General features: G+C 33.9%; 1 protein-coding gene across 1 annotated transcript in view; it reads right to left on the bottom strand.

Annotated features, from left to right (window-relative positions):
* PDE3A (phosphodiesterase 3A) overlaps window positions 1-25,128 on the bottom strand; it is a 357,390-nt gene that overhangs the window by 119,646 nt on the left and 212,616 nt on the right. The window contains exon 2 of the mRNA XM_049882596.1: window positions 20,002-20,052. Coding sequence (XP_049738553.1) covers window positions 20,002-20,052 — 51 coding nt within the window. The remainder of the gene's footprint in view (window positions 1-20,001; window positions 20,053-25,128) is intronic.

The following is a 25,128-nucleotide window of genomic DNA, read 5'->3' as shown; positions in this document are numbered from 1 at the left end:
AAGATGAAGGCAGGTTTTTGTGTCTGTTTCTATCTCTAATGCCTAGTACAGTGTCTGCCATGTAGAAAGGGTGTAATCAATGTTGAACAGATGGCTTGACGAATGATGTATAGCCGTATTTTTTTCGAGTGTACAAGAATTATGCTTAGTTTATCTTTGAGTTTATGGAATTCAGCACAAGATAGACACTCAAAGAATGTTTTCTGAATGAACACTTTCTAGAAAATTGATAGCTATGTCACAATGATAGTACATAAGATATGCGTAACATAAAATACAAATAAGTGATTGTAAATTTATGTATGGTTCGGAAAGTCAAAGACTTAAAAGCAGAAATTTTTTATCAATTCCTCCTCTTTTATTTCTTTGTATAATTTCAAGCTATTCTTTTTCAGCTACTGAATCTTGTTTTCTAAAACTGGACATATTTCATTTGAAAAATGAGAAAGTTGATCTGGGCATATAAGAACACAAAGCTAATGAAGGATACATAACATTTTCATTATGTCTTGAGGTAACAGGCATGAAAATCGTTCTCTACTTATAAATTCATTTTTTATGAATTTTTATAAATTGAGTAGACTTACAATGAAGACTGTCTAATCTCATTACCATTAGTAAATGACTGCTTAAATACTAAAAGAGTCAGTTCCTCTTTTCTGTTTTTGCAAGTAGAGGATTCAATTCTTTTACATTATGTAAGACCAAGGCAAGTCTTATTTCCTGTTTTCCAGATATCCTATTGCTTCTGCCAAACTACTCATCCCTCTGTTTTTAATTAGCTTGTATACAGTACCGCCTTTATTTCAGGATGTTCAAATCTTTATTTTAGCCAATTTTACTACTTCCTGCTAATCTAACATTTGGTGGACTTAATATAAAATTTATAACATATGAAATAGTGTTCACAATTCGATTAATGTTTGAGACTATTCTTTTTCTCAATATTCCTTGCTTGAGAATGTATAAAATAATATTTTACTCTAAAATGGCATTTAGAAAACTTAGACATTTAATGCTAAAATTTAAGCAATTCTCCAAGTAACAATCATTTAAGACATTAGCTTAGTAAAAAAAAAAAAAATTCAAGTTAAGATATGACAATGTTTTTTTGATGTATGTTCTTTGACATATGGAATATATGTGATGTTGGCTAATTTCTATTAACTCAAATTTTTTTTTTTTTTAGTTTTATGAGTATAAATTTAATTGTATGCTTTAGAATAAAAAAAAATTTAGTCATCATGTAAGAAGCTAAGTGAAATCATCAGATTAAATTGCAATTAGAGCTCATTTGTCAGGTCAAATAAAGTACTTTGTGATTAAAAAAAAGATTGAAGGGTAAAAGGAACAAACTCTCAGTGATTTAGAAAATTGTAAAAACAACTAAATTTAACAGGCCAGTATTGGAATATTTTTGAAGTTGCCTGGTAAATCACCTAATATGAAAACTGTACATCAAAACCAATTTAAAAATAAAAAAATTTGTAAGGCTACTATAAATTCACCTTTCTACAGTCAGACTAACACTCATTTTTCTGTAATTATTTATTTAATGACTGGTATGGATTGAACTGTGTCCCCCAAAATATATGTCTACTTGGTTAGGCCATGATTCCCAGTATTGTATGATTGTCTACCATTTTTGTCATCTGATATGACTTTCCTATGTGTTGTAAATTCTACCTCTATGATGTTAATGACGCAGGATTAGTGGCAGTTATGTTAATGAGGCAGGACTCAATCTACAAGATTAGGTTGTGTCTTAAATCCTCCTCTTTTGAGATATAAAAGAATGACAGGAACAGAGAGACATGGGGACCTCATACCACCAAGAAACAACCAGGAGAAAAGCATGTCCTTTGGACCCTGGATCCCTGTGCTGAGAAGCTTCTTGACTGGGGAAGATTGATGACAAGGGCCTTTCCCCAGAGCTGACAGAGAAAGAAAGCCTTTCCCTGGAGATGGCACAGCCTCCTAGACTGTGAGAGAATAAATTTCTCTTCATTAAAGCCTTCCACTTGTAGTATTTCTGTTATAGCAGCACTAGGTAATTAAGATAATCAGTTTTTTTTTTTTCCTCCTATCCTTAATCGGAGGTTTACTACAGCTTAATTTTAATTAATTTTATAGCTTAATCTTAAATAATATATTAGCCATAATGAAATAGATAACTATTAAGTTGAAATTTACTTAACGTAAATTCATGTTTTTGCTTCATGCCAAGTAAAAAGAATGTTAGTTTAAAAAGTTAAATCCAAGTCCGGTGAGGCCAACTTGACTTAATTTGTTTTGCAAAATACAGGACATACAAATCAGCATCCCCTCTGAAAATACCTGAGAAATACTTTATAGATAATATTATATTCATCCTCATAAATAACTTGAGAAGCAGGCATTCCAAATCAGACAAATAATTTATCTTTCCCATGTAGTCAGAGATAACTCAATAAATAATACGTTAAATGACATTTATAGAAACTTGGAAGAAAGGCAGTTCCATTTTGGAGCTCACTTAAGGTGCCATCTCTCATATATCAAAGAAATCAGTATAATGACAGGTTCTCGCTAACCACCTTTTCAGCGGAATAGTAAAATTTTCATTAGGCAGAAAGATGATTCTGAGATACCTCTCTCTCTTTGGAAAAGAAAAAGAAGGAAAGAAATTTGCTACTAATTGATCTTAGGGATATCTGGAAAAAGGTGAAGGAAAAGGAAAGATTTGTAAAAAGAAAAATTTATAAATTGGTTCTCTGTGGCCCTAGGGAAGATGAGCAGTGCATATCCTGGAGGATCAGATGAGACAGAAGGCCCAGGGTCATCTTGTCTAGCATCTACTGCTTGTACAGAGAGGTGGTGGTGATAAAAGGATGATGACAATGTTAAAAGCTATCATTTAAATGATGACACTTACGTTATTCTAGATACTCTTTTTGATTTAATGCTTTACAATGTATTTTATCCCGAGAATGACCCCACAAAGTAGATATTGCATTTTTCAGATGAGATATCATGACTTCCCCAGGTTAAACATCTCATTAAGATCACATATACACTTAATAGTGAAGATGGAAACTTCATTACTTCAAAGATCATCGTTGTAACCACTCTACTGACCTGACTTCTATTTCAGTGAGAGTGGAATCTTGCAGGGCTATATTCTGACATTTGTAGTTTCCTGAAATTCCAGGGAAACTTAATTATGACCCCTGGCTTTGACAGATGCGCACTTTAAGAAGATAAAATATTGTAAATTTTACTTCAGTGGGATGTTGCTGGTTAAATTAGAGGCTGTCGCACTTTTAGAGGTCTTCCAAAGTTCATGTTCAGAGGTAATTTCTACTCCATCATAAATAAACTAACCTCCTTAACAGGCCTGCTGCATACGTGGTAAAGTGGAAAGGTTAGAAAGCTGTTACAGGTTTGGAATGGAACTTCTTTATACACTGTACATAATAAATCAAATTATGTAAGTCGGGCTTGGCAGCAGAAAATGCCATGGTATATTTCTGTTGGCTGAAACTACCATCTTTGTTAGAAAAGTTCACACACAGGAGGTGCTCAAAACCTTACTTCAGTAAAGGTTTATTTCCTGCACATTTATAAGACTGTTTGGAAAACCTGCTAGGCAAAATTGACCCTGCAGTTATTTAAATTTCTGAGACTCTAAATTTATTAACTTCATCACAATAAGGGCTTATCTTTCTAATTAAAATTAAGTTTCAATAACTCATTAAGTAAAAGTGAGTTATCTATTTTAAATGATGGTAATTAGCATCGGTATAAGAATATTAATCTCTATTTGATAAAACGTTTTAATAGCTAGGTGATAAATTAGATCTTAAAAGTATTTTGGTGAGAGGTAGCACAGCATTAAAAAAAAACCAAATTGCTGTTGAGTTGATTCCAACTCATAGGACAGAACAGAACTGCCCCACAGGGTTTCTGAGGCTGTAAGCCTTTATGGAAGCAGACTAACACATCTTTCTCCTGCAGAGCAACTTGTGGATTTGAACCATCTACCTTTCAGTCAGTAGCCCAGCACTTAACCATGGTACCACAAGGGCTCCTTGTAGTACAGCATAAACCAAAACCAAACCAGTTGCCATTGAGTTGATTCCTACTTATAGCGACCCTATAGGACAGAATAGAACTACCTCATAGGGTTTCCAAGGAGTAGCTGGTGGATTCAAACTGCTGACCTTTCGGTTAGGAGCAAAGCTCTTAACCTCTGCACTCCCAGGGTGTCCATAGTATAACAGAGCAGAGGCAAAAGCAGCATTTTGGAGTCAACAGACAGGTTTCAGCATAAAAACTCTCCGGGTCTGTCTCTTCATTTGTAAATATGTACTAACATTACCTAGAACTCTAGAATATGAGCTTCATGAAAGGAATATGTTCCTCTGTCCCATTTTCCATCAACTGTATCCACCACTAGCACTGTGCTCACACACAGGAGGTGCTAACAACCTTAGCTGAGTAAATAAATATTTACCCTCCAGAACTGTTTTGTAGACTAAAATAAATCATATGAATAATGTACCTACCACAATATTTGGCAAAAAATACATATTCAATGAATTTTAGTTATTTCAAGATAGATTATTAATATTGTTTTAAATCTTTTAGCTGTTGTTACAGGAAGCAAAGAGATTATTTATCAAAAGGCAAAAAAAAAAAAAAAATTACCACCAAAATCAATGAAAATAAAAGCCACAAGGAATTTCCAGTTCAGCACTTTAGTCCAAGATGAACCAACGTGCAAGTTTAGAAAGACTGATAAGGTTAGAGATATAGGAGAGTCATTTAAACTGTTAATGATTGATTAGCACCAACAAATACAAAATGGGTGAAAGGTATTACCTATGGACATTTCTGATTTCTTACTGCATATATTTTACAAAGATAACCGCTATGTAAAGTATAAAATATATGCCTGGACAACAGAATTGGAGTGAGCATGATGGTGAGTTATTTTGTCCGAACAGTTAAAATCACTTGCAAATCTTAAACATATAAATAAGTTGCCTGGTCAAATGGTTATTCGTTCAACATGACAGGACATTATATATTTTTATATCCTTCCATAAATTTTACTATAGAACCTTAAAAATTTTAAGTATGCAATCAGTGCAGAAGAAAATAGGACAGGAGGAAAAAAAAGGCAGAAGGAAGACATTGTCAGTCTTTAGATAAATGCTGATTTGGTTCCAGGTAAAAGATTATAAAGTTTCATGACACTTTAATCTTTTACTGCGGGGTGGAAAGATCAGAGTTGCCATGAGTTGGAATTGGCTCGATGACAACTAACAACAATAACATGAATTTAGAAGTAGATTTGAAGGGCCAAGTAGGGCCATGTGTCTAGCTGTACACATTGTACACTATACATCACCAGGGACGTCATTCATAGAGATTGTAAAGCAACATTACTGCCCTGGAGCCAGAGGTTGGAAGGGGGAAACCATTATCAATCTTTAATGTTGTTTCCCTATCTTTCACCTCCAGCACTCAGTAATTTCATTTCTTTGCCCTCATACTGTAATTAGACTTTACTGTTATTCTCATTATCCTTCACCCATACTAATGAATAAATGATATCAATCTAAAATGCAAGCTCTCCAAATTTGTAGACTAACAAGCATGGAATAGTAAAGAAATTTAGCTCTAACCCTCAGTTTCAGGCATGAGTGAGACAAAAGAGAATTATTTTTGGTACTGAAATCCATTCTTCATCCATTTCATTAATGAATGGAAACTTTTTAAAATGAAGAAGACTGCCTAGCTCCATCTAGAATCCTGTCAATCATAATCTCAGGTATGTAGAACCCAAGAATATATATGGGCAAGTTGCCTAGGTGATACTGAATGGATATCACCAGTTCATGGGAACAAGTATTACAATGCTGTAAAATTCCCCACGGACAGTTGATTATTCTACTTTGTACTGAGTACAGTCCAGATCTGAGCTTAAAATTTATGGTTTGCTTAGATTTGGAAATGTCCACCAAATGAAGGGCACAGTAACAGCACTTTACTCTGAATCACATTAAGATATACACTAATTTAGGAGATTAAGATTTCAATCAATATCTTGGATAGTTTGTCACTGTTCATAGATAACAAGGAAGTTAGCTCATCTAGTCTAATATGCCACAGGAAACTCTTCCATATAACAATCATTTAAACAATTTCATATTCAGGAAGTTAAATCTAAGTGGTGAATATATATATTTTTTGTACATTATTCACTGTACTTTGCTATATGTTTGAAATATTTCATAATGCAAAAACCTGGTCTTAAGTATTTGATATTTAATATAATAAATGTTAATATCTCTTAGGCTTCTATGCCCATATATGTATAAATATACTGTTCCTTCTGGAAAAAATGTTTACTTTCTATATTGTGTCTACTGATTAAAATTGTCATGGCCAACAGTACATACAGTAAGGAAAGAGATTTTCCCTTAAACATTTGGAAGTCATAGACATTGTTTACATTCTTATTTTTTCCTTTAATATTTGGAAGAGAGCCACAAAGAAGTTAATGTTTTAAATTAGATAATAATGTCTACAAAGCACTTATTTTTCCCCCAATTCACCTTTTATTTCTAAATCAGTTTAAATGGCCAGAAATGCTTCCTCATATTCTATCAAAATCTGACTGTCTTGTCTGAGTCCAGTACAACTAGATGGTGCCCAGGTACCACCACTGACTGCTCTGTCAGGGTTCACAATAGAGGGTCCTGGACAGAGCTGGAAAACAAAATCTAACTCAAAAAGAAAGACCAGGCTTGCTGGCCTGACAGAGACTGGAGAATCTCTGAGAGTATGGACCTCGAACACCCTTTCAGCTCAGTACTGAAATCATTCCTGAGGTTTACCCTTCAGTCAAAGATTGGACAGGCCCATAAAACAAAATGAGACTAAAGGGGCACATCAGCCCTGGGGCAAGGACTAGGAGACAGGAGGAGACAGGAAAGCTGGTAATAGGGAACCCAAGGGTGAGAAGGGAGAGTGTTGACTTGTTGTGGGGTTGTTAACCAATGTCATAAAACAATATGTATAAAAAAACTAGGAGACAGGAGGAGACAGGAAAGCTGGTAATAGGGAACCCAAGGGTGAGAATGGAGAGTGTTAACTTGTTGTGGGGTTGTTAACCAATGTCATAAAACAATATGTGTACTAACTGTTTAATAAGAAACTAGTTTGTACTATAAACCTTCATCTACAGTACAATAAAAGAAAAAAAAAGTCTGTCTTTGTGTTCTATCCATGTATTCAAATGCTGTCTCATGAGACTACAAAAAAAAAAAAAAAACCCTTTCTATATCATAACATTTTGATAATTTGAGAGAGCACACTCTTGCATTTCATCATATCTTCTATAGGTTAAGCCTCTATTTCTCTTAGGACATAGTTTCTACAAATATCGATCTCCTTCATGAGTTCATCAGCTTTTTAACACTCTTTATGAAATCTGTATTCAGAATTGAATGCAACGCTTCTTTCTTCAATTGCTTATGCAGGCAGGTATTATCTAGTTTCTAAACTGAAATTTTATTAAAATCTTATCTCCTCTTCAGTTTCATCTTGTTAGTTTAGTACTTTAACTGGAGTTTAACGAGAACATCCTAAAACATCATTCTGTCATTTATACATTGGCTACACATGCAACATGTCGATCTCCAAATGTGTGTATTCTTTTGTCTTTTAGTCATTGACAAAAGTAATAAGTAGGATGGTGCCTTAAAGTGGTAAGGTTTTACAATTCTTATTTTATTCCGTGATTTTGTTCTGCAAGAAATATTCTAAGTGTGCATACAAATATGACAATCCTTACAAGGTTATGAAGGAAGAGATAAATACACTAACTATTCTAACTCTATCAATTACAAAAAAAAATCTGAATTAAATATAGCAAAATGTTCATATTTATTAAATCTAAGTGGTGAATATATATATATTTGTACATTATTCACTGTACTTTGCTGTATGTTTGAATATTTCATAATGCAAAAACCTGGTCTCAAGTATTTGATATTTAATATAATAAATGTGACTATCTCTTAGGCTTCTATGCATATATAAATATACTGTTCATTCTGGAAAAAATGTTTACTTTCTATACCATGTCTACTGATTAAAATTGTCATGGCCAACAGTACATACAATAAGGAAAAGAGAATTTCCCTTAAACATTTGGAAGTCATAGACATTGTTTATATTCTTATTTTTTCCTTTAATATTTGGAAGAGATTCACAAAGCAGTTAATGTTTTAAATTAGATAATAATGTCTACAAAGCACTTATAAGATAGCTTAACCATCTGTGAGCTGTCATTTTTATTAAGAGTAACCTTAAATGTCTTTTCATTATGCTATGAGAATTTATCAAGAGGAAATAACATCCATAATACAATGAAGGGCTTCCATTATTCATGCTCGGATACAAACTGGCTGAGTTCTAAGGGAATATATAAATTACTAATCTTTGTGATGCATTTAAACATATAATTTTATTTTTGAAAAGAGAATTAACAATTATTTTTTGTTTAAAATTTGAACTGAATTTCCAGCAATCTGTATTATACTAAGAAAAAAAAAATCCCAATTTTTTTTAAGAAAATTTCAGTTTGGTATGATTATTTATCATGTGAAGCTAAAATAATGCTTTTTCCTCAACTGTCTTTTTCCATAAACAAAAGTCACAGAGCCAAGATCAAATTATAAGAAACGGTAAAATTATATATTTTTCTTCTTTTTTGAACAGAAATAGTAATGCCAAGTTCAGTTTGTTCCATTGGTTTTAAGCCAAATAAATAGAAAAAATAGTGACAAGCCTGGTCACATCGTGTGTCTTAAGTTTCTATTAAAGTCCTTATGTAAATTTCAGGTCCCTGAGTTGTACCACACAAGATTGTTCCTGAGCTTTAAAAGTCCATGTGATAAGGGAAAAGGGAAGAAGGGCGAAGGGAGGAAGGAGTCACGCTGGCTTGAGAATGAAAACATGTTCTTATATAGAAAAGTACACATTTAAATAGTATCTTCTCCTCAGTTAATACCAACATGGAAAATTCTTTGTCACACCTCAGTGTAATAAAATATCATCTTACAATATGGTATCATGAGTGTTGAAATGAGGGGATCTCACCTTCTTGTATGGCTTAGAAACAGAGAAGCCATAAAGCGGAGGAAGAGAACAAAAAGCAAGAAGACATTTCTGGCCTTAATAGTTATGCTTTAAAGAAATAATATTACTAAATCTTAGATGGTTGCTCTATTTTATTATAGATTAAAATTTTTTTTTCTTAAAGATCCACTGTTTCAACAAAACTTACCTGAATAAATTAAACTCTAAGCTCACAAATTCTACCATATTTTCATTTATTTTAGATATATTTATTGAAAATCCACTATGTCCTGGGTTGCTATAATCAGTATAAAATAAAATTGACTGCTGGAATAATGCTATTTAGCAGAGCTTATTTAAAGTGATGTTACATATTTCTACATCAAGATGAAAACTACCTATTTGCTGAATTGGAATACTTAAATTATAGAAAGGCCTAAAAATACACTGGACATGTAGAAAACTGCCAAATTTTTCAGGTACTTATAGAGAATTGGAAGCAAGTTATGCCACCAAGTCACCATAAACTTGAGTAAGGACTCTGAATAGTAAAACTGGGTTTCAGACATGGTAAATTCCCAAATCGTGATTCTCAGAATCATATGTACTGCTAACCTTCTCAGCATCAATCGTCTGCAATAGCTGTGTCCTTACCATGCTTCATGCAATGGTCTTTTCTCTACCAGTCACTTTCCCCTTAGGTCCCTGTGGAATCATCTTTGATACACAACCTCTTTCCATTCCTCTCTCACCAATAAGCTTTGCATCTTCCTGACTGATCATCTTGGTTTACTTTTGAAATCTCTACACCATGTTGTGTCATCCAAAAATTCATTCTGAGATTGTTTTTTCCTTCCGAACTTTTTTTTAATTAAATGTTTAAGTGTGTATCAGTGGTACTATATAAACAACTTTCTGTAGACTTGAGGCTAAAATGAAGCAAAAAGAATGTGGGTTACAAAATTCTAAAATGGAAATAGCTGTGGAGATCCAAGTGTGAACTGTCCCCCAGAAGTATTTAACCATAGTACCACAGAATTTTTTGTTGTTGTTGTTGTTTACCACAGAATTAATTCACCCAGTAAACTATTTTAATTCAAGTTTGATAACCTGCAGACTTCCAATAAGAACAAGCTTTAATCTATAACACTCAGAGTTTTCTAGGAATTGGTCCTGGCATAATGCATCACTGTAAAAAAAAAAAAAAAAAAAAATCAAATCTATGATCTAGAAAATCAGACGTGACAAGAATCTCCATTTTTGTGACTCTTGAGATAATTTCAGTTCATTAACATCTGTAATGGCAATCCAGGATTTTGTTTTACAATTATCAGCACCAATTTCTTGGAATTACTTAAATTTACATGATGGCTGCAGTCAGTACAAAATGGGAAAATCACTTAATGGTTAGAACAGAATTTCTAAACAATCATTGTTTTCCCAATATGAAACTTAAAAAATTGTTATCTCTGATGGCAACATAAAATATTGCAGGGAATACTATTTGACAATCTTTTACTTTGTCCTCTAGAGCAGGGTAAAGAACAATCCTGCACTGTAAATAAAACTATAACACTACATTAGAAATAAATATTTATAAATACAACCTGGATGTGCATTAATAAGAAACTAAATAAAAACATTCATTCTCCCCAAAGTTCTAGAAATTGTACCAAAAATGTACCATAAGCCTGCATCTTATTTTGTTGTTGTTGTTGCTAGTGCACCAAAATGGATGTCCAGATTCATCTTGAAAGATAAATAATTTCCCACAGTCCTTTGCCTTCGTTCATCCTTTCTAGCTGACTAGCCGTCTAACTGCACTATGACCTTCCTCGCCTCACCTCATCTCACCCTCACCTACCTTTCCGGCTGATGGTTTGTTCTAGTAAATATAGCCTAGTCTTTGATTTTTGTTTTCTACAAGAATCTGATTATATTCAGCACAATTGGGTTTCATCAGTTTTATCTGTAAGTAGAGTAAAAATAAAAAACCTACCCCGATATTTTCCCTTTAGACTATGTTTTCACAGTTGAAGAGGAACAAGATCTTCCTCTGTGCCACAGATGAACAGCATGCAATTAAAAATCATTCCCTTTATCAGAGCTTGCAAATCAACCATAAAGTTTAATAACCCCAAAACTAGAATGCACCTCTCCTGTTACTCTAGCAAGTGGGAGACAAAATTGCAGAGTTCCAAAACTGGTTTACAGGATGGTGTGTACTTACTTTATAGGAAGATACATGCAAAATACTTCATTAATTAATTAGTTTTCCTAATGTTCATATCAAGATATCTAAAAAAGAAGTATCATAAAAGCTGCCACCGCAGAAGTGGCCAGAAACTGTCTGTGGCTTTAAGTAATAGGTATTATTATTGTTTTTATTTCTCTCAAAGTATGCTTCTGTAAACTTACTAAATTTGATTATTGCTTAATTAAGCTATTTACAGATCTTGCAAATAAACATCTATATCAATGGCTCTTATTTCATTGCTTTGTTTTGATTAATATAATGAACTACAAGGTTCTGATTTGGCAAAAACAAGCATAAGGCAGTGCATGTCATGTGAGTGATGTCCACAGTTCCCAAGATAAGAGGGTCATTCAATAAGCATTAAATAACATGTCTACTAATCCATAAACATGTTTGGGGGGAAAGCATAAATGCTGGTGGCAATGTTCCCTTTGATTTTTATGGACTTGTTTGATTCCTGTTCATCAATGTTCTTTTAAAGAGACCATGACCTTTAATAAAGAGTGACATACTCAAGGTCATTCAAAAGTTCACTAAAAAACACACGTCCCATGCAACCACTGTGTGGAGAGAGCCACATTCTCTCACTGGCTGCCCCTCTGAATCACTTAACTGTAGAAAGATCACATTTTTTTCCTCTTATTTTCTAGGACATGATTCTACTGGGAGTAAACTACCTCACAATGAAATAAATACACTTTTTACAACTGCTACTTGGTAGGCTGAAAAATGAAACCTAAAAGCCTGGAAGAATAAATGTTTGTAGAAGCATTTTCCTATTTTCCTAAATGAAGTGTCATAATTAATCAATAAATACTTATTTACTATCTTCTATATGCATTTTTTTTAAATGCATAGCAAAGGATCCCTGGTGGCACAGTGGTTAAGAGCTCAGCTGCTAGCCATAACGTCGGTGTTTAGCACCCACCAGTGGCTCCACAGGAGAAAGACGTGACAGTTGCTTCAGTAAAGATTACAGCCTTGGAAACCCTATGCGGCAGTTCTAGTCTGTCCTATAGGGTTGCTATGAATCCAAATCAACTTGAGGGCACACAACAGTAGGTATAGCAAAGAGATTAGGCTGTAATCCCAGTGGCTTGCCCCCTGCCAGGTGGGGGAACACTGTGCAATGTCTGGAGACTCCTTTGATTATCACAATCCAGGGAATGAAGTTGTACTACTGGATCTAGTGGGTAAGGGCAGGGATGCTGGAGAAGTAATAAACCAGTGCGTTCATTGCTAAAGAGAAGCACAGCTTCCCCTTGTTTGAGGATGGTCAAAGACAAATTTCTCTGAGTCCTCTTGATACTGTGGATGCTGTGGACATTGTGAATAACATCCTGACAAGGATAAACTTTATAAATGTGTTTCTTGTAAAGTTTTTTAATGCAAATGAAAGACATAACACTAAATTGTAACTAGGTAAAAGCAATTCCACAGGGAGGGTGTTCAAAAAGATTGTTGAAAGTATAGATCTGACTAAAGGTTAAAATTTAAAACGTCTAGAGAGGTTCTAATGGGACAAGATGAATATGATATTTAGGTTTCTTACTGCCACTACTTTATGAGCAAAGCCACTCCTAGGATGTGTGTAGCCCAGGCAAATATTTGGTGTGGGGTCCCTGTCCATATAAACAAAACTTATATTTCACAATACATGCACACACACACACACAAGCTTTCCATGAAGAAATATAAAAAGTGAAACAATTATTGAAATAATTTCTAAAGCAGTACTAACAGTTGTTAGGTTGATCTATGTATGGATCAGTTAAACATCTAGAAAGGAAGTACAAATAAAGGCCATTATGCTTTCAGAAAAAGTAACACTAGCAGCTCCATGCAGGGCATACATTATTCACCGGTAATACGTCAGACATTTTGGAAGATGTAATAATGGGTCCCCAATCCCTTCAAATTAATCCTTTGGCATAAATTCCTGGGAAATATGGCTAGTTGTCTTTCTAAAATATATTAAATTGAGTTCATTTTAGTAAATTTATCTGCATTATTCCAAGTAAGTCTGGAAGGCATTTAAATTATTCTTCACACACTCTCTTATCAAAAAATAAGTTATTTAACCCAGAAAAGAATTTACCTGACACCAAGTTAGACAACTAGCAAATGCTTGGGTTAGTGAACCTCAGTAGGTATTATTAACAGACCTTTGGAAACCCTAGTGGTGTTAAGTGCTATGGCTGCTAACCAAAAGGTCAGCAGTTCGAATCCACCAGGTGCTCCTTGGAAACCCTATGGGGCAGTTCTACTCTGTCCTATAGGGTCTCTATGAGTCAGAATTGACTCGATAGCACTGGGTTTTTTAAATAATTGCATTAATACCCAAGTAGACAAGATAATGAAATGACTTCCCATATAAATTCATCTTTGAGATTTCAAATAGTGCCACAAAGCTAACTGATCTAAGTAGATAATTGTTATTCTATATGTTTTACAGTTTGAAACCTCCAGTACTTGGTGGATAACTAAAGGCCTGGTACCAAATAGGTCACAGGTCATTTTTAAGCACAGATTGTCTAGTGCATTTTTAACTCTTTTTTCCCCCCGAATATTCAGAACTTTCTTTTGCATACACATCAATTATTTAGGGATATACACACCAGAATTTCCTTCTCTAAAGAAAAGCATTAATCATTTGAGGACTAGATGGATTACACAAAAAGTCGTTCCTTTGGTAAATAGTCTTAAGTCTCTAACTATTGGTTAAAAAAAAGGACTACTGGTTCCTAGTACATTAACATGTTAGGAAGTTCATAAACTCAACAGTGAATTTTTTTTTTTTCCCTGCAGGACATTCATCTAAACAATAAGTAAACCTACTCCCTGGAATCCCCTCCTACCACTTTTAAACGTTTCAAAAGAGAACAGCTTTCTAATGCCTCTCTTAACTTCTCATTGGAAAACTTTCCTCCAAGAATTTAAAGGAAAAAAAAAGACAAATTGCCTTCTGAGAATATTATCCTGGACTTCATTTGGTATTACTGGGAACGCTGCCAGATAAAAAGCTCTGTGTGCTGCTGGAAGTTTTTTTTTTTTTTTTTATCATTTAGCATCTTTCCTATATTTGGATGATCTACTCTTTGAGAGTATACACTTAAAAAAAAAAAAGAAGAAAAATCAGCTAGGAAGTTGTGACTGAAATGACAAGTTATGTAAGAGAACTGTTGAGAATAGAGTAGAATAAACCAATCTAAATGAAATTCTTGCTTAGCCTAAAAAGTCTTATGCAATTAAGAGTTGGGATGATATAACTGAAGCATGACATGCATTTCTCTATACAAGTATTTGATGTGAAATATGCACCTTGTTATCTGTGATAATGCACATCCGATATAGCTTTGGAGGACTAACGCAAATCTGAGAAAAGCCCATATTTATTAAGTACCTAGGGGGAAAGCCTAGAGGAGCTTAACTGTCTTCTGGTAATGATTAACACCCTCAATACTTGCTTCCTTTTTTTTTTTTTTTTTTTTTGATCCTCTAACCTAAGGCTGTCTTTACACAAAACTATAAGCTACTTGAAGGCTAGGTTTGTTTCATTCATGTTTGACTCTTCAAAGGCTAAAAAGTGCCTGACATATATTTGTGTCTTTTGAATCAAAGCAAAATAGGTTAAATTTTGTCTTGGAGGCTGCTCACTCAACATCTGTGACGGCTCTCTGCTTTTTACTAGACATTTCTTGTTGCTCAGACATCAAGGCAGTCCCCTTTTTTGGATACTTAAAAACAAAAACGTTTTTATCCATTATCTTTTCCATCGTTCAAAATTTTCTACTTTTATATCCCCAAATTTATACATCCTTTCTCTCCTAAAAAAGTTGAAGCCCTGAGGTTCACAGTATTTCTTTGAAATATCTGTCTCTATTTCTTTCTTCTTTCTTGTTCCCACAGCAGTATCTCCACTTTCTTCCCAAAGCTTCTTCATCTCTCCTTTTTGTTGGAGTCTGTTTCAGAATGGATTCCCTGCGTGGTGCAAATGGTTACTGTGCTCAGCTACTAACTGAACAGCTGGAGTTCCAGTCCACCCGAGGTTCCACAAAAGAAAGGACTGGCAATCTGTTTTTGAAAAATCACCTACACTGGTTTTGTTTTAGCACAAGGCCAGTTTTTCTGAACTGGGATGAACAGCAGTGGGGGATGGGTACAGTGAAAAGAAAACACACAAACAGGTGAAAAAGGGGCTACTTTGGAAGAATGAGGATTCCCTATCCTTGAACCACATTATTGTCTCAGTCCTCAATCAACCATCTCTTAGGAATTTTCAACGTCTTCTTCCCTACACTGATCCTTTTCCTCTGGCATTAAGACATGCATCTCACTTTAACATAAAAAGAAATTTCACTCACTTCTACTGCCAATCTTTTCTTCAATCTTAAACTTTTTGAAAAAAACAAAACTCCTCCAAGAGAACTCTATTTAGTATCTTACATTAATTCTTAATTCCTGTATTTGCCTTCCACGACTTCCCTAGCTATCAAAACTGTACTCTCAAAGCTCACTAATGTCCTCCTTATAATTTTAAATTCAAAGGCATTTTCTACTTTTTTTTTCTTTCCTTAAACTTTGGTCTCAGCCCTCTCCTTAGTATAACTTTATAGTACACTACTTTTGATTCGAAGCCTCTCTCCTCCAATTGGTCTCACTAGTATATATTAACTCTCTCTCTCCAGGCTCCTTCTAGCTCTTTCTGTGAGTATTCTCCAAGAATTAGCCTTTCTTCTCTCCTTTTTTTTTTCTTTTACTATTCCTCTCTGGAGAGTCTATCTTCTGATATAGTTCAATAATCATATCTGTAATTGTTTTGTTAGGTGTCATCAAGTCCATTCTGACTCCTAGCGAAACTATGTACAACAGAACGAAACACTGCCTGGTCGTGGCCATCCCCACAATCATTGTTATGTTGGAGTTTATTGTTGTAGCCACTGTGTCAATCCACCTCCTTGAGGGTCTTGCTCTTTTTCACTGACCCTCTACTTTACCAAGTATGATGTCTTTCCCCAGGGACTGATCTCTCCAAAATACAAGAGACAAAGTCTCGCCATCCTCGCTTACAAAGAACACTCTGCCTGTATTTCTTCCAAGACAGACTTGTTTGTATTTCTGGCATTCTATGGTATATTCGATATTCTCTGCCAACACCATAATTCAAAGGCATCAATTCTTCTTCAGTCTTCCTTGTTCATTGTCCAGCTTTTGCATGCATGTGAGGTAATCAAAAATACCATGTCTTGTGTCACCTCAAGGTGACATCCAAATTGACATATTCTACTCTGCTCTGGCTACAGCACACCACACAAATATCACAAGCATTTGCCTGAAATTCCGTTTTGGAACTGTTATCATCACTTCTCACTTAACATTGCTAGAACGGAACTCATCATCTTCCCTCTAAACTGCTCTGTTTTAATGGCACTAATCCTTCAAGTACTCAGTTTGAAACTTCTGACTCTCTTTACTTCCTCTCTTTTATTACTCAATTATTCATGGCATTCTCTGGATTCTTCCTTCACAGAAGCCCCTGCAACATTTTCTGTGGAATAAGTGTTAATATAGCAGTTATAAAGAAAATTCGCACACATCCAAACCTGTCCCACACTCATTCCAGTTTAGGCTTTTACTCAACCTTTTCCATCCACTTTTCCCTCTATTTGTACTTTTGAAACCTTAATCATTCTTGAAGGCTCTTCTCAGACATCACCACCTCTAAGAAGTGTTTTCTAGTTCTGCAAGGGAGGAATAAATACTCTCTTTCACCTGAACTCTTATAAGACTTTGTGTATATATTTAATATTGCATATAACTGTCTGTCTCTGTTTCCAACCATAATTAATGAGCCTTTAGAAAGCTGTGATCTTGTCATTTAGTCTTTCTTCCATATAAGAACTATAACAGTGTTCTACACAGGGTCAGTGCTTAAAAATCTGTCCTAAATTAAACTAAAATGAGCCTTTAGAAAGCTGTGATCTTGTCATTTAGTCTTTCTTCCATATAAGAACTATAACAGTGTTCTACACAGAGTCAGTGCTTAAAAATCTGTCCTAAATTAAACTAAACTGGGATGGGATTTAAGTGAGACCTTGGAGTATATTAATAAAATATTAAGAGATCTGTGCTCAAACAGCCTGTCTGAAATTCCCTTTGAAATGCTGAAAGGCTTTAGACACATTATTCAAGGAAATGAGGGCAATATAAGAAGGGATCAATTATTTAAAACATAAATATCCTGCCTTTTTTTTTTTTTTTTAGATAAACACAAAGAAACCCATTACCTTCTAGCCGATTCCAATTTGTAGCGACCCTATAGGACAGAGTAGAACTGCCCCACAGGGTTTCCAAGGCTGCAGTCTTTATGCAAGCAGACTGCTGCATCTTTTTCCCGTGCTGCAGCTGGCAGATTCGAACCCTCGATCTTTTGGGTAGCAGCCAAGAGTTTAACCACTGCACCACCAGGGCTCCATTAGATAAGAGGTCATAACTTAATGCTTAATTTTTCTAGCTGGAATTTCCAGAGAATCATGTTTTTTGTTGCTGTTGAGTATCGCTTTGCATGTGTATGTGGTCTGCTTTTTACCTTAATAATTTTATCTGAGTTGAGGAAATTAAGTGGGTTAAATTTATACTACATTTGGAATAGTTATCCTCCTAGTTGGGAGATCCAAGGCCGCGATGCTTTTAATGGTAATTCAAGCAAGGATGTTCTAATTCCTTTGCTTCTGAGAACCACTTTAGGTTTTCAAATACAATCAAATTTTATTTCTGAAATTTTTTGTGTGTGTATGTGGAATTCTGAAGTTTTCTAACTATGTGCAATATCTGGAATATCTTTCATATTTGTTCCGTGTTTTTCATGATTATAATGATCACAAGCAATGGTGAATTTTTGCGAGATTTGTTTTATTGACAGGGTGTCTAAACCAAAACTGAAGATAAAAGATACTTGGTGAATAAACAATATATATTTTCAACTTTTTTTTTTTTTTTTTTTTTAACGCAGCATTACATTACTCTAAAGCGGCCCGTCCTCAACATTTTACTTGGCATGTTTTAGGTATCAAAGTGTCTTTGGTGGCAATAATCAGAATCCATGGAATTCTGTTGTTCCTTACTTGTGCTCATCTGTACTTTTGTTAGTTTAGAATCACAAAGCATCTACTGTACATTAAGTTCACACTTGATACGTACCTAGCAGCATAAAAGCATTCAAATTCTGATTTAAAATATTACACTGTGTGCAGAAGGAGTTGGCAGAGAAAAAGGGGAAGTAGAACTGAGAGTAATAGAAAGAAGGCAAGGTATAAATTCTGAATAATAGTAATTTAGTTGGATTGGTTTATACGGTAGCACAATGGTTAAGTGCTCAGCTGCTAACTGAAAGGTCAGTGGTTCAAACCAACTAGCCACTCCTTGGGAGTAAGATGTCTGTAAAGATTACAGCCTTGGAAACCCTAAGTGGCAGCTCTACTCTGTCCTATAGGGTCGCTATGAGTCAGAATCGACTTGACGGCAACATGGCTAAGTATCAATTTACTAATCAAATTGATAATGGACAAAAATAAAATCTTAGCTATTAAAATCTTAATTAAAAATAACTCATTCACTTGGTTTTGTTTTCCCAGGGACCTAAATTAAATTCAGCTACCCATGCAAACTTAATAACAACACAAGTACACGTAAGATTTGTAAAACACTTGGGAGAAGCATACACTTCATAATAAACTTTCATATACAGTATTGAACATCAAACTCTATTTCTTTTAACAGTCCTCTTTAGTGCCAAATATAAAATGAGAGCAACAGAGGTAAAGATGTTGCACTGTCTAATTTTTATTTGACCTGTTTACAGTCAGGTAAACTTAGGCTGTTATGAGATAAATTATTTTTATGTTTCTTCACAGAATACCCTAGGAGAAGAGATAATTTTCTTAATTTAAAACTCAGCCTTTACTCCGTCAGGCAAAGCAATTATGGAAGCAAAACAAATCCACATTGTCTAATTAGGTCATTAAAAAGCATAAATGCGTCATGGAAGCTTTTCTCCTTGCCTAAGACATAAAGTCAGACAATGAAAACAGTCTGGTAAATATAGGAAGGTTTCAAATTTGTTTCTTTTCAAAAATAATAGGTCCTTTCATCTTTCTATTTCCCTAAGACTAAGACAGTTATTTAGAGACAAAACTCTAATTAGTTCAGGGTTTTGTCTGATTATATTTCAAAATATTTAACCAAAAACAGGAAGACAGAGAAAAGAACAAAATACGTAGAGAAATTATCAAAGGAAGTGAATAAAATCAAGAAAGTGGGCTGTTGATCAAAATGTATTCCGCAGAGACAAGATGAATATAAAATCGACATTCATATAAACACAACCAATCTGGGATACCAGAAAGCTCTTAGGACGAATACACTGGCATCTGCCTTTGGGGTTTGAAATCCAGACTTTAATTACAGCTAACCTAAATAAAAACAAATGGCATGATTATTTTGTCTGTTCCTCTCTCTACTTATTATTATTTCTTGAGTTTTAGAAAACCCATGGCTCATTCAAAGTGTTAAGAAACAAAATCAGTCAAAGAAAAGGAAAAGAAACTTACCTGGGATCCTCTTTGCCCTCGCTTATGGTCCCATTCCGAATGCCCCATGAGCTGTAAAGATAATGTAATAATTACAGTAAATTAAATGGCACTTATTTTGCATGGCAAATGTTCTTACTCTTTCTTTTAAGGAATAACTAGGCTTTTGAAATCCGTATTTTAATAGTAAGGACTTGAAAAACCATCAGGAGTAAATTACTTACCTGAAGTAATAAACTACTGGTTTAGCTAACATTGCAACATCTAGTTGTTTTAGAGAGTGCTTTAACATGAAAAAAAAAAAATTTTTTTTTTTTTTTTTAACACTATTGCACATTAAAAGGCATTTGATAAGGTACAGTTTTGTTGTTCTTTGTCAGGAACATCCTACACAGATGCTAAACTGCGTAAAGCTTTATTTGCATATCATTAAGCCTCTACTTTATTAGAAAAATATGCTGAAGTAATCCACTAGTGCAGCTTAATCTACTGTCATGGCAATAATGGGAAGGCCAAAACATTTTAATATTTTTAAGTTCCGTACAGATAATATCACAAAAATTATAAGAGTTCTAAGGAGTGAAATTATTTAATATGAAATATGTCCTCAAAGTCACAAAATATAGATTTACATAAAACAGAGACTGCTCAGGAAGTCTAATATATATTTATTGAAAAAATACACTTAACCAAAAAGATTTTAAGGAAATACAACATATCAAATGAGAGGAGAGAGACTCCATTCATCTATCTAGACACTCACTATTCATGAATACCAACTGAAGAACTTTTTATAATTACTAAACTAGCACACCAACATGGTGGACTACCCAACATATTTATATAAATTACTAGCTTTTCTACATACAGCAGTAACTCCTTAATAGATAATAAAAAAAAAAGTTCACAATAAAACAAACAAAAAGATAATAAAACTTTGAATAGTATAATCAAGAAATGTGTGATAACCACATACAAAGTATGGTATAATTTCATTGATGGACATACTAAATTTTATAAAACCTTTAAGGGTTAGATTTTCCCTAAAATATCTTACAGATTTAACTCGATTGTTATCAAAAGTTAATAGCATTTTTCGTAGGAAATTGAAAAAAAAAAAGAAGAACCTAAATTTCATTGGAGAGAATAAACACATGAAAATCTGCTGGAAATGTTAATAGGAATGAAAATGCCCCAAGAGTTATTAAAAAAATACATAACTTTTATAACCTTAATTATGTGATAATGGGTTAAGAATCAAAATATAAATTGATGAAACATAGTAGACAATTTTGAGAAAAAAACTCAAATACGTGTAGCAACAAAACTGGAAAAGAAAATATGAAAAATCAAGGGGTATTTGGTGAATTATTCAAAAAATGAAAACAAGAAATTAATTCTGAAAAATAGATCCGAATATTATAACATAATAAAATACATTAATATAAACTCTAGATATATTTGAAAGACTTAAATTTAAAAAATAAAAGCATAAGTATAAAATGAAATAAAATTAAATATTGAACCTATCTTGGAATACAGATTTTCCAACTTGAAAGAATAATATCACAGAAGGAAAGATCAATTGATCTGGCTACATAAAAACTTAGAATATATGCACAAATGTCACGCTGGCAAAATATCTGCAGTAAATGGTTGTTGTTGTTGTTAGTTACCTTCTAGTTGATTCTGACTCATGGCAACCACCCTCCCCTGCCCACCCTCGTACAGGTAAAGGATAAATAATATCCTCAGTACACTAAAAACAATGACAAATTACAAAAAAAAAAAAAAAAAAAACTATAATCCTAGTAGGAAGTTGGGGAAAATATAGGAAAGGATAAGAATAATTTACAGAAGAAAGAAATTTAACTTCCTTGAAAATGTAGGGGCCCTGGTGGTGCAGTGGTTAAGTGCTCAGCTGCTAACAAAAAAGGTCAGCAGCTCAAATCCACCAGCTGCTCCTTGGAAACCCTATGGGGCAGTTCTTCTCTGCCCTATAGGGTCACTATGAGTCACAATCGACTCGATGGCAACAGGTTTTTTTGGTTTTTTGTTCGTTTTTGAAAGTGAAAGAAATTTAGTATAAACAATAACAAGATTCTACTCTTCCCTATCAAATTAGTAAATTGATAATGCTGAATATTTGGTAAGGATCTAAAGGCATAAGTTAGCATATGTATTGCAAGTATGTAATATGTATTTACACACACATATTTACACGTGTTGTTATGTGCCATTGATTCCAACTCATAGAGACCCCATAGGACAGAGTAGAATTGCCCCATAGGGTTTCCTAGGCTTTACAGGAACAGATAGGTCTTTTCTCCTGTGGGGCTGCTGGTGGGTTCAAATAGTCTAACCTCTGACCTTTTGGTTAGCAGCTGAGCACTTAACCACTGTGCCACCGGGGCTTCTATTGACACACACACTACATACATTATATATTGGTTTATAAAATACCCATTTTAATACATATCAAATACTCTTAAAATTTCATACTCTTTGAATCAACATATAAAAATACAGCAATTACAATGTGTGAATCACTGTGTTATCCAACGAAGGGATAACTATCCAATAAATGACAGTATAGAAAGAATACTATATACCTATTAAAATCCAACTTTTAAGGTCCTTTTTTTTTTTTAATTACATAAGAAATGCTCATGGAATAATAAGTGAAAGGTATTACAAAGTGATTTTAAGCTATTTATATTTTAAAGACATAATCATTGCATAGCATTAGCCTTGAGATTATTGCAATGATTAATTATAGTTTGGCTAGCACACTATTAGCCCAGAAAATCATTACATATTGAATGGTTACATAGTTGAATTTTTTTTTAATGCTTTATATTATTATTTTTTTTAATTTCTGGATTTATTGGCATTACATCTGGTAGCAAATATTCTTTACTACCAATTTAAAGTTCATTATAGTGAGGTTCACAAATACCAATTAACTAATGAAATAAATAGCATAATTTAGAAACATATCAAGAATATTTAATTAGTTAACCTGAATTTTCAGAAACAGTTCTTGACAAATTTCAACCATCTGCCTTATTGGGGTCTTGAAACTATCTTCCATCACAGTAAGAACACTAACCGAAACCAAACTAGTTGCTATTGTGTTGATTCTGAGTCACGGTGAACACGTGTGTTTCAGAGTAGAACCACACTCCATAGGGTTTCACGGCTATGATCTTTCAGAAGCAAATCGGCAATCCTTTCTTACAAGATGCTTCCGGGTAGGTTCAAACCAATCACCCTTTTGGTTAGCAGCCGAGTGCTTAACCATTTGCACTGCCCATGGACTTGTAATAGGAAGACTAAAGATACTTGATTTTGGCAACTTCAAAGAGATGACAAACTCGAGTATGATACTGTTTGTTAGAGAAAAATTATTTTTAAGCAAACGGCTTCTCTCTCACTTTATTTAGACTAGAAATGAATAGCAGAATGATACCTAAGGAATTCTGAAAAAAATACTTTTATAAAAAGCTGACAGCTATGGCTATTATCCGCTTTTCTAATTAAATTAAATTAACAAGATAACTGGCTAAATTCTATTATGCATGAGTATCAGAGAAAAGAGACGTGAATAAATTTCAAAAACACAAATTATAATCCAATTTGATTGAGAGGATATTTGAGGATGGCAGATAGTAAGTCCAGAGGTAACATTCCTCCATGACTAGAACTAAAATCAGAAGAGCACAGAATTCACTGTCCTCTGCCATTAACTACTTAAAGATGATGAATTTAGTAAAGAGCAATAACAATCAAAATGTAAACTCATTTGGATCATAACTAATTACAGAAGATCGGTTTGGTAATTAACAAACCAGGATTTATAAATCTCTAAAAAATTCACTCTCTAAACTCAACGTTTTCAATTGGCCGAATGGGTTGATGTATTCTGAGAGAATTATTTCTTAGTCTTATACAATAAGCTAATGAAAGAGAGTCAAGGTAGAGGAATTTTATTATATCTTATCTTACTATGTTATATATACAAATCTTATTATATTCTCATTTTATTATATTTGAAAAGCATGAGTTGACTGAACATGTGGTAATAGCTTTTAACGTACCTTATTACTACTTTTTTCAAACTAATAAAAACTACAGAAATCTGCATGCTGTATGAAATATAATCTAAAAAGGAACAAACTGCATATGACAATGAGATACTGGAATGTTCTCTATTTAATAAGAAGAGAGTCAAAAGAAATCAATAGGATTTTTTCCCCTCTATGAACTTGAAATCTTACAAGGGCTTTACCATATACAGGTAAGCCCCTGACTTACAGAAGGGTTCTGTTCTGATGGCCCTGTTGTAAGTCAGTTCTGACGTAAGGTGAATAATTTATTTTTTTAGTTTTCGTTATTACTGCCTTTTTTTTTTAAACCAGTATCTTTACAAATTATAACACTGAACATCCGTGAGTGAACGTCTGAGATGATAACGTCAGCAAATTACGTGGCAAAACATTGTATGCAGCACATATTACTAACGATAAGATGTAAGTGCGGCTCCCTGTAACTCCAATAAGTCATAGTCTGGGTCTACCTGTACTCTCCTCCATGATGACAGTACACTTGGCACTAGATGAGAGGTAGGGTAGAGGATGTGGGAGCAAGGAGAGGTGCCTAACAGCACATGACTTTTTATCATATTTGCACATAAAATTTATTTTATTGTTTTAGAAGCACCGACCACAGATCGTGGACCAAAAACTAAAATAAGCAAAATGTTTTCTGTGTGCTTTTAAAAAACCAACCACAGTATGATAGAGTGGCTGAATATATTCATTTAATATCACAGACTATTTAAATTAAAGCATTAGAACACTGGTATGCATTTGTTTTAAAGCAGAACCATTGGCTAAACTTTTTAGGAAGTTCAGAGACACCTCCCTGTTCTCTATGCCCACTCCCTTGACCAATGATTATATTAGGACAAATAAAAAATATCGATCAGTTAAACACTGAAGAGAGTTTTCACAATGAAGTCAAAGAATTTCCATATTAGGAAAAAAATCAATGTTGATGTTGTATAAATGGGAAAGTCAAACCATTCTTTGAATCTAACAGGTAGGAACAGTGTTAAATTCCAGATGACCAAAGGAAGTCCTTAGA

This window comes from Elephas maximus, chromosome 4 (genome assembly GCF_024166365.1).
Source record: "Elephas maximus indicus isolate mEleMax1 chromosome 4, mEleMax1 primary haplotype, whole genome shotgun sequence".
Classification (NCBI taxonomy): Eukaryota; Metazoa; Chordata; class Mammalia; order Proboscidea; family Elephantidae; genus Elephas; species Elephas maximus.
Note: the sequence above shows the minus strand (reverse complement) of the source record. Positions and strands in the feature narration are given on the sequence as shown.